Genomic DNA, 11,539 nt, shown 5'->3' on the forward strand with positions numbered 1-11,539 from the left:
AGGGATACCTTAGTCTGGGCCCCCAGGGATACCTTAGTCTGGGCCCCCAGGGATACCGTAGTCTGGGCCCCCAGGGTATACCATAGTCTTGGCCCCCAGGGATACCGTAGGCTGGGCCCAAGTCTACACAATAGACTTGGTACCCAGGGATACCTTAGTCTGGGCCCCCAGGGATACCGTAGTCTGGGCCCCCAGGGATACCGTAGTCTGGGCCCCCAGGGATACCGTAGTCTGGGCCCCCAGGGTATACCATAGTCTTGGCCCCCAAGGATACCTTAGTCTGGGTCTCAGGGTATGACTCTTTCTTGTGGCGATACTGAGCACTGACAGAAAAGAGATACCGCACTGTCAGTATTCTTCTTTCTCTCAGAGAGATTGTGTGTGTTTGAGATGGATTGCATTGCAGAATCACTGATCTACCAAGCATCTTGCATCCAAAATAACTTTGCATTATGTGATCAAGATTAGCGATTCTGTGTCCACCCAAACTGATCCCCTCAAACAAGCTGATTAACTTGTCTGGCAGCGAGAGAAATAATGTATCCATAGGACTCTGTCTCCCTCTCCTGCCTAAAGATGGTAGTCTCTCAACTCTTCAGAGTTGATATGATACAATTCAGTGGGTATATCAACAAAGGACTAATAACAACTATTACAAACTCGCTTTTTATTACTGAAAATACTTTTCAAAACAGAAAAAGTCATACATTTCACTGAGATATGCTGCAATAGCCTGTAGAAATGTCATTTTAAACACATTAGGTCACGATTGGAATGTCTCTGTACCCACTCTATTGCATACCCTGCCCAGTAGTAATCAGCAGAGCCATAGGTGTGTGTGTGTGTGTGTGTGTGTGTGTGTGTGTGTGTGTGTGTGTGTGTGTGTGTGTGTGTGTGTGTGTGTGTGTGTGTGTGTGTGTGTGTGTGTGTGTGTGTGTGTGTGTGTGTGTGTGTGTGTGTGTGTGTGTGTGTGTGTGTGTGTGTGTGAGAATGTTTGGCTCTGACATTCACAGATGCGAGAAAAGGGAAGAGACATTCTGTCATATAAGCAATGGACCACCAGTCCTCTCCCTGTGATGAGCCAATAGAATCCTTTCATCTGTTTGGTGATGAGAAAATTGGAAATCTGACCCATCATCCCAATGATAGTTCAGTGAATGTCCCATCCTCTCAGTCTGATGAGCCAATGGGAAGACTGTCCTCAGGTCTGTGTAATGATGAGCCAATGGGAAAATGAATCTCTCTGCATGGTGAGCCGATGGAGTCCTCTCGTCCTGGGGATGGACCAATGGGAATGTGGTGCTGCCTGAGTATTGAGATGCTGAGGATGGAAGCGGAATGGAGATGCCTCTATAGCCCAACACTTCTGTTCCTCCTATACCTGTAGGTGAGGTAGTACATTCATTCACTCCACTCATTGTGTTTTAAAGGTACATCTCTGAAATGGTTAAAACAGGGTTGGCCAATTATCCTGGAACTCTGGTGAATGTGCAGGAGTTTCCTTCGGCCCTGCTATAACACACCTGCTAAGCTCTCTTTGAGAAACTGAGTAGTTGACTTGTGGAGTTGGCTGAGTTAGGGCAGGACTGGAGCATAAACCTGCATGGTAAGTGGCTCTCCAGAAGAAGGGCTCTGCCCCTTCTTATAGACAAACATAATAAACGCTTAATCACCTCTCTCTATTGTAGTAGCTGGACCATATCTCTGGGAGATTTCTGAGCATGAAGTGTCAAACTGTACTCCCAAACTCTCCCTCTGACCCCAGTGAGTCTAAACACAGTTGAAATGACACCACAAACAAGATAAACATAACATTTAGTTAGTCAGCTGGTAACTTGCTACAAGGTTATTAACACTTAACTACACATTGTTTTTAATTGTAGCGGTATATACTCAATTTGCATAACAATATGGTGTTAAAACTTCTGAAATGCTGCATGTTTCAGGGGGCTTAGCTTGTTTATGTACCTGTTGAGTCATTGAGTTGGTTGTTGTCATCGAATTCACTGCAGGGAAATCTTTGTTCTTTTGGTTCCTCAGAAATGAAGCTTTAGAAAGAAAAGTGAACTGTTATTCTCTCTCTCAAACTGCTATAGATCCCCAACTGCTATAGACCACCAACTGCTATAGACCACCAACTGCTATAGACCACCAACTGCTATAGATCCCCAACTGCTATAGACCACCAATTCTGCTAGACCACCAACTGCTAGACCACCAACTGCTATAGATCCCCAACTGCTATAGACCACCAACTGCTATAGACCACCAACTGCTATAGACCACCAACTGCTATAGACCACCAACTGCTATAGACCACCAACTGATAGACCACCAACTGCTATAGACCACCAACTGCTATAGACCACCAACTGCTGCTATAGACCACCAACTGCTATAGACCACCAACTGCTATAGACCACCAACTGCTATAGACCACCAACTGCTATAGACCACCAACTGCTATAGACCACCAACTGCTATAGACCACCAACTGCTATAGACCACCAACTGCTATAGACCACCAACTGCTATAGACCACCAACTGCTATAGACCACCAACTGCTATAGACCACCAACTGCTATAGACCACCAACTATAGATCCACCAACTGCTATAGACCACCAACCTATAGACCACCAACTGCTATAGACCACCAACTGCTATAGACCACCAACTGCTATAGATCCCCAACTGCTATAGACCACCAACTGCTATAGACCACCAACTGCTATAGACCACCAACTGCTATAGATCCCCAACTGCTATAGACCACCAACTGCTATAGACCACCAACTGCTATAGACCACCAACTGCTATAGACCACCAACTGCTAGACCACCAACTGCTACAGACCACCAACTGCTATAGACCACCAACTGCTATACAGACCACCAACTGATAGACCACCAACTGCTATAGACCACCAACTACAGACCACCAACTGCTATAGACCACCAACTGCCACCAACTGCTATAGACCACCAACTGCTATAGACCACCAACTGCTACAGACCACCAACTGCTATAGACCACCAACTGCTATAGACCACCAACTGCTATAGACCACCAACTGCTATAGACCACCAACTGCTACAGACCAGCAACTGCTACAGACCAGCAACTGCTATAGACCACCAACTGCTATAGACCACCAACTGCTATAGACCACCAACTGCTATAGACCACCAACTGCTACAGACCAGCAACTGCTACAGACCAGCAACTGCTATAGACCACCAACTGCTATAGACCACCAACTGCTATAGACCACCAACTGCTATAGACCACCAACTGCTAACAGTCAGTATGTGGATAACGTGGGAAATGTTTGATAATGTATGTGATACCAACAGAGGTACATTTTCTGGGTGATTTAAATATTGACTGGCTTTCATCACGTTGCCCACTCAAGAAAAAGCTTCAAACTGCAACCAGTGCCTGCAACCTGGTTCAGGTTATCAGTTATCCTACCATGGTAGTTACAAACAGCACAGGAATGAAATCAGCAACATGTATTGATCACATGTTTACTAATGCAGCAGAAATGTGCTTTAAAGCTCTATCCAAATCCATTGTATGTAGTCATCACAATATATAAGCCATATCTAGGAAAACCAAAGTTTTGAAGGCTGGGCCTAATATACTTTATGAGAGGTCATACAAGAAGTGTTGTAGTGATTCCTCTGTTGTTGATGTGAAGAATATTTGTTCGTCTGTGGTGTGTAATTATTTTACCTTTATTTAACTCGGCAAGTCAGCCATTATTTTCAATGATGGCTTAGGAACAGTGGGTTAACTGCCTTGTTCAGGGGCAGAACAACAGATGTTTACCTTCTCAGCTCAGGGATTCAAACTTACAACCTTTCGGTTACTAGTCCAACGCTCTAACCACTAGTCTACCTGCTACCCCAGTGTAATGCCAGTGTATTGAGGAGCAACCAGACGCTGCACTTGACACATTTATGAAATAGATTTTTCCAGTTACTAATAAGCATGGACACATTAAGAAAGTGACTGTAAAAACGGTTAAGTCCCTGTGGATTGATGAATTGAAACATTTTATGGTTTAGAGGAATGAGGCAAAAGGAATGGCAAAAACGTCTGGCTGCACAACCAATTGGCAAACGTGGAACCTGATTCCACATCGGGTAACAGATACAAGCAGAAGAATCTGTTTGTTTTTTAACAGATACAAATACACCTTAAGGAACAGCGGGGACTGTGAAGAGACACACACACACACACACACACATGATAAGACACACACTCTACACACACATACACATGGATTTTGTACTGTAGAGATGTGCTTGCAGAGTAGTATCTGAGGGAACACACTTAATGTGTTGTGAAAAGTGTTATTAAATATAATGTAATGTAATATTTTTAATAGTTTTTAACTGCCTTAATGTTGCTGGACCCCAAAGAAGAGTAGCTGTTGCCTTGGCAGCAGCAAATGGGGATCCATAATAAACAAAAATACACACACTCACTATGTGCTCCGTGGACACTGCTCTTATACTTGGCTTCCCTCCTCCATTTTGCTCTTCTGTTTGAGAACCACACCTTCAAAGGGGAATGGCAATTACAACAGGTGTAGCTCAGTATTACAGGTACTTTTACAGGAAATGACATAGGTTGTATGCATAGTTTGTGTCGTGTAACCTTGATGGTGTCCTCTGGAAGTTGGATCTCAGATGACAGTTTTTCCCTGGTGAACATGTCTGCATAGTGGCTCTGTGTGAATTCTGCTCCGTTTGGGAGGAAGAAATAGAGAGAGAGAGAGAGCACTCAAAGCTTAAAAGGATAACAACTTGTCCAACTGTTCTAAAACAAGCCTTGTTGAAATAGGAAGAAGTCTAAGTCGTTTAAGCCTCATCATTAATGTATCCACTCCACATAAACACACAGCCTAAATGTACATAAACAGTTGTCGAAGTAAAAGTAGGACATTGTTCTGCCTAAAGTACAGTACTGAACAGGCCTACCTTGCTCTAACACTCTGCACTGCACCAGGGTGAAGGTGGTGCGGTTGCGATGCTGGGGCCCGGGAGGCTGGAGCTCGTTCACCTCAACTGTCTCCATCTCCTCCCTCTCCTTCACTACTGACTGCGTTGGGGTCTCCACTAGAAGACCTGGAATGCATACAAGTAGACTATATGGCTATGTTTTTCAAATTGCGCACAGTGAATGTGGCATACATGTGTGTATTTCTCCCAGATCAAGATGTATGATGTGCAGACTACCTGGGTATCTGGGGTGGTGCGCAGAAATCTCCACACTCAACATCGCAGAGTCGAGTTGAATTTTCCTGAGAATTCGGTTTACAGAGGATACCTTTTAACAAGGAGAAAATAATGCTTAAATTAATCGAAAAATATAGTTATTTTCCTCACAGTTGTTCACACTTTGTATCATTCTGGTGTAGCTTGTGATCTCACTTACACTGGGCACTTTGGCCGATTTACAGATTCTTTCGGCCGCGAGCTTTTTTCTGATTTCCCAGGCGAATATTGTTGGGTTTTTCGTCTTGCATTCGATTATTTTCGAGATGACTTCGGGGGTGAGGAGTCGAGGTCTACTACCTCCGGTCGCCTTCGGGTCCAGGAGGCCGGTTTTGTGGTACCTGCTCAAAATCTTGCTGACGCAGCCATTTGACACCTGCCAGCGCGGAGTGCACATTTGGGTTTTCATGAATTGACGCACGATTTATATCCACCATCAGAGCACAATAACCAGCCCAGACTCACATCCAATTCGCGCATATATGTACAAAATGTATTTCAGCAGATTTCGTGCGTTTTTGTGCGGTTCAATTCGTTCGAAAATACACGAATTTATGTGCTACTTAATTCGTGCGAAAAGACACGAATTTAACCAGTAGGCACACAAGCCTTTGCAACAACCATATTATGCGAATATACCTTACCCCAACCTTAACCCTAACCTTAACCATTCTACTAACTATACCTAACCCTAACTCCAACTGGACCTAACCCTAACCCCCACCCTAAGGACGGCCTACGCGCATATGTGTGGAGTGCACACCCTCCCTTCCCCCCTCCGATTTCCACGTGTCAGAGATGGAAGTGGATCAACCGACTCAAAACTAGAAACCAAACTCCGAGGTTGCACTATGCTTTCCACATCCGTTGACAAGCGGACCTAGACATTATGACCACACCACTCGATATGGACACATGGCAACCAACCGAGGACCAAACCTGCATAAGGTGCGCAACTCAAGGGATTTTGCCTGATCCTACATCAAGTTTAAGAACAAAAATGAAATATAAACTATCGCGTCTATATGGTTGTTGAAAAGGCTTGTGTGTAGCCTACTGGTTAAATTTGTGTCTTTTCGCACGAATTAAGAAGCACATAAATTCGTGTCTTTTCTCATGAAATAAGCCAGAAAAACGCACAAAAACGCACGAAATTAGCTGAAATGCATTTTGTACATATATGCAAGAATTGATTGTGAGACTCTGTTGCAGCCACAGAAGATCATTGAAAGCACACCATTTTACAACTATTTAATGTATTAAGTTAAATTAATAATAAAATAAATTATGCTTTTCATGTATCGAATAATATCGAATAGGGCGCAAACACGAGCTCCTATAAGCCTGCTGATACGCACCTGCAGAATTCTGGAGATCTCGCATGGGCGCACACCTTCCGATGCCAGTTCGATCATCTTCCTCCTTTTATATGCTGGAAGCGGCCTCCCGTTCAGAAACACCCCACCAAGCTGATTGACACACCCGCTCCCTTAGAATAGAACAGAATCAAAGAGCTTTTATAAGATTTCAACCTATTTTACCGCTTTATGCATCAACATTTCTTTGCATATTGTTGGAAAAAATGTCTCCACTCAATTCAATGATATAAGTAATCTAATAACACATTATAGTTAGTCATTCGTTTGAATATAGACCTACCTTCGTTTGAATATAGACCTACCATGGTTTGACAGGTCCACATTCGTTCCACACATGTCAAGTGGTTCTTCAGAGCCGTACCAAATGAAACAACAAGATAATTCCTGTATAATATACAGCGCTGATGTTCCTTTGATAAACACGAGAAAAAACTGTTATATGAGGAACTTCATCCCCAAAATGCACTGACCTGATTGTAATGTGCATAAAACACCTCACCTGTAAAATGTGAATATTCGGAGTCTGAGGGGATGCCAATTCACACCTGTCTGTTGCACAGGTCGCCACTGACAGGAATCACGCGCGACTTCACAAATATATACCCTATCAGCCTTTTCTAGATGACGTAGTGGTCTGATAGGAGAAATGTCAATATTGCATGTAGGCCTACTGTACCTGACTCTCAAGTAACCCAGTCTCGATTGTCTGGAAGTCAAGCTGCGAACCACAATATTTAACCCCACACATTATAGGATATAAATATGGATGACCCTTATAAAGTGCCAATGTAAAATTTGTTGTCAACGTTGTGGTCAACATCTTTGCTAGTCCGTTAGGCTATTCCGTTAGGCTATTCAATTTCTGATAACTATTTGTTAAGGTACATAATATAATGGAATAGGAAGCTCGCATCCACTGCTCTCTCTAGACAATGATGCGTATATTACAGTACTGTATGTATCCTGAAGATGGACCATATGCTGTGTCAAGAACAATCTCCATGTTTTCTGTTGGGCTACTGAAGATACTCTTTTTGGACTTTCAAAAACGAATTTCACACGTGACACCCAAGGTAAGTTAATTCCATTTACTGTATTTCATCTCCAAGCGACACGTATCGGGTCACGTGACTTGAGCATCCTTTCCCAAGTCAGTGTTTAAGATTAGTCCGATCGAATATCCTTTTTTTAAAGCTAACATTTGAAAATCTGTCCCGATGTCGACTGCCATATGGTAAAGTGCTTCTGATAAATCATCCATCCATCATCCAGACTCTTTTATTACATTTTCTTTCAAGCATGAACAAATAGTCGGATAGGGCGAATGTGGGGGGACCAATTGGGACTTTCATTTAGAAAAAAAGGACGAGGAAAACCGTCGCAGATGTCTCTTGACCAGCCAGCAGATACAATGTGCTGTAAACGTTTCAAAGAAAATATTTGACAAGCAAATATTAGCAAATGTGAAACCACACAAGGCTCGTCTTTTGGTCCTGTTTAATGACTAATTGGGCATCATTAGCTGGGTCCACACAGATCGAAGTGCCACTGAAATAAAGGGTGGATTTTAAAATGCCATATGGTCCAAATTATATATTAACCCACGAGTTAGCGCACGGTTATAGTTTCTGTAGAGGACGCATTGTATATAGCTGATAAACAGCTCTGGACACCAGGGTATCCTTGCCAACAGACAGAGAAGACAAATAACATATTTATTTATTACGGCACAGAGTTCATGCCCCGATTGTTTTGGAGTACTTTATTGCATATTTTGTGTGTACAACCCAACGTTAATAAAACAGTCACGCTGCGGGCACGGAAATGGTTAAACATTCTTGTGTGCGTAAATGTTCGCAGGGCTCACCATTTCGGCATAAGGAAGAATTCTAAACATAGATCGACCATGTCTCAATGACACACAGCATTCTATTTGGTTCTATCGACGTGAATGTGTGCTTTCTTGTGTCCCTAGGTGCAGAGAAACATTAACATTTTACCCGCGTAAAAGGGTACCATAAACCTATCCAAAGCGCACAGAGCTCCCTCATGCGTCTCAACGTGGGGTCATATAGCCTTCATTCTAGCGCATTTCTACACACTGAAGTATGACAAGAATCAATTTACCCTCACTTGGAAGGACTGTTAAAATTGAATATGCAATTCGATAAATATTAGCACAAAAGCACATTTAATGGTTTCGATGGTAGCCAACATCAGGCAGCGTTGAGCCCCACATAATGCTTATAGAAGTCGCCTATCATTTGTGTGAACAAAACAAAACTGTGCGTCTGAGACCACATCATTGTATAGTTTAAATGCCAATATGACTGAATCATTTGATCTGATTTGTGTACCCTACATTTGCTATATAACATATTTGACCCTATATATTCTATATATTGCTGATATATTATGAAGTTATTGTAAATCTTTGTAATATTATACTTGTTTTACTGTATGCTTCTCTGTAGCCTACAGACAACCAATTTGGGATGGAGAGGGCAGGCAACATGAGTTTGCTTGTGGATGGTTTTGTGAAATGATTAGCAAAATAAAAAAATAAAACAACTTGTAAATGTGTTCCTTGTCAAAGTCAATAAAAAATATTTCAAATTCCCGAGTTTAAGGACCAGGCATCGAAATGGGTTTAGAATATTTATTAAGGAAATTAAATGGACGGGATGAAGCCAAGGGCTGCAGGTGAAGGATCCAGGGGATGGACTCTGTAGAGTTTGGCTTGTAGTCTCAGGTAGACATCATCATCAGGCCGTGGTAGATAGGCTGCTGTGGTGCCGCCAATCCCCCCAGGAGATCTTTGGAAGAACGTCAGAGATCCTATATAGAAGGTGGAGAAGGTGAGGGGTGCAACACTTGATAAGGCTAGTAAGGCAATGTGGTGCAACAGACATGCACTGCAGAACAGAGGCAGAATGTTAGTTTGGTCAGGTTTAAAGGGAAACTTCACCATTTTTCAACTTCATATTCAGCATTTCTAGCAACACACCAACATCAACATGTGTGAAAATGGTGCGTTTCTATGTTTTGTAGAGGAAGATAAGTGTTTCCAAATACATCCTCAATGTGCATCATGTGATTTTGACCAATTGTGAGTAGATATTGCCTACCTACTGTCTACTAATCGGTTGATTCTGTCACTGGAAACACTTATCCTTATCTTTTTTTTCTACAAAACATAGAAACCTGCCATTTTTACATATGTTGATGTTGCAGTGTTGCAAACTGGCGTGGAGGCTGATTGTCAACGAGTAGAAGCTGGTGCTTGTTGAGTTGCAAGGGAGCTGCGTTCAAGGCTAGTTAAGGTAGTAGCGTTCAAGTCTGGTCCTCTCTCCTGAATTCTTGTTCATTCTTAACACCATTAAATGTATGAACATGGTATGAATCTGGATTGCTACAATGGCACCCAAGCTGTTATAATAGTAGAAGCACACACTCTTCATGTCACACATGAGCTTGAAAATATTCATATCATCACTTCAGGCACAAAGGTATTTCATCCATCATATTCAAACAGTCAATTATATCTTACACTAAACTAATGTGTCAGAAAAGGTTTAGAACCAACATTGCATTGCATTCACATCATCGACAGACGCAAGCTGTTAACAGGGACGTAACCAAATTTGTGCACAAAATTTGAGCGAAAAAAGGCTTTTGTGCGTTTTGAAAATGTCTGGGATTTTTTTATATTTCAACTCATGAAACCAACACTTTACATGTTGCATTTATATTTTTGTTCAATATAGTATAGGTTTGTGTGCCAGATATCACCTATCCTAACTGCCATTGGTAACAGAACAGTGACTGTGTGTATTTCTTCACAGATGCATGAGATGCAGAGAGACCTGACACTCAACACACCCACAAGTCCAGTAATAACAACACCATTTTCAGTCAGTGTGTCACTGATAAGCTCTGCCTCAACTCTGCCTATTTCTACAGATGGACTGGAGATGCTTTTGCCAAACGGCATCCTCAGTCGTTTGGTGGGGAGACCATATTTGGGTAGGTTTATACTGACCTGTTCAAACTTCAACATAGTACCTGTTTGTGTGTCAGATATTACCTATCCTAACTGCCATTGGTAATAGAACAGTGACTTTGTGTGTATGTGTTCACAGAAACATGTATGGAGCCCACAGATGGAGACTTGCAAGATGATGAAGTCCAGAATGACAGACGGAATTAATACTGATTAATCTGAATGGAGAGAGACCTGGTACTCGGTATTAACATTTTACTAGACACAACTTTTACTTGTATTGTCTGTTTTTATTATTGAATTGAATGGTATCAGTCAAAATGGGGAGCGAGAAACCCTGTGTATTCTGTACCAGGATCAGGTATCAGTTAATATGGGGAGGGAGAAACCCTGTGTATTCTGTACCAGGATCAGGTATCAGTTAATATGGGGAGGGAGAAACCCTGTGTATTCTGCACCAGGATCAGGTATCAGTCAAAATGGGGAGCGAGAAACCCTGTGTATTCTGCACCAGGATCAGGTATCAGTCAATATGGGGAGGGAGAAACCCTGTGTATTCTGCACCAGGATCAGGGAACTCCTGTTGTATATGAGACACCACACAGGAAGGTATGACCACTCTGACATGTTTGCCAAGGTAGCCCCATTTACTACCAGACAAAATTGCCATAAGCACAGTGTCTGTATCAGCAGGGAATGATAATGAAAGATGAAAGGTGCACATTGTTATGTTAAGGGTTGTTTATTCTACATGGACCTGTTACTACATTTTTTGTAATGAATGTCGTCAGAAGGAGACCAAGGTGCAGCGTGGTAAGCGAACATTTCCTTTTCATTTTCAATGTACACCATAAACAATAAACAATACA

The 11,539-nt window shown here is 42.3% G+C and overlaps 1 protein-coding gene across 1 annotated transcript; it reads right to left on the reverse strand.

The window, feature by feature from the left end:
• Nucleotides 1-671: 671 nt before the first annotated feature.
• Nucleotides 672-7,672, reverse strand: LOC124014452 (paired box protein Pax-4-like). Its single transcript, XM_046329441.1, has 11 exons — nt 7,167-7,672; nt 6,970-7,077; nt 6,647-6,777; nt 5,449-5,664; nt 5,250-5,340; nt 4,992-5,138; nt 4,669-4,751; nt 4,497-4,569; nt 1,969-2,048; nt 1,674-1,770; nt 672-1,381 (listed from the first exon to the last, which is right to left on the reverse strand). Exons 2-11 carry the CDS (start codon nt 7,001-7,003, stop codon nt 1,041-1,043), a joined length of 1,293 nt encoding a protein of 430 aa, XP_046185397.1. The 5' UTR covers nt 7,004-7,077; nt 7,167-7,672; the 3' UTR covers nt 672-1,040.
• Nucleotides 7,673-11,539: the final 3,867 nt, after the last annotated feature.

Source organism: Oncorhynchus gorbuscha, linkage group LG25 (assembly GCF_021184085.1).
Source record: "Oncorhynchus gorbuscha isolate QuinsamMale2020 ecotype Even-year linkage group LG25, OgorEven_v1.0, whole genome shotgun sequence".
Classification (NCBI taxonomy): Eukaryota; Metazoa; Chordata; class Actinopteri; order Salmoniformes; family Salmonidae; genus Oncorhynchus; species Oncorhynchus gorbuscha.

Coding starts and splice junctions, on each gene's coding strand:
- LOC124014452 (XM_046329441.1), bottom strand. CDS start 7,003: ATGTGTGGAACGAATGTGGACCTGTCAAACCATG. Junction 5,341..5,448: donor AATCGGCCAAAGTGCCCAGT/GTAAGTGAGATC, acceptor CCTTGTTAAAAG/GTATCCTCTGTAAACCGAAT. Junction 2,049..4,496: donor CAGTGTCCACGGAGCACATA/GTGAGTGTGTGT, acceptor TTCTTTCTAAAG/CTTCATTTCTGAGGAACCAA.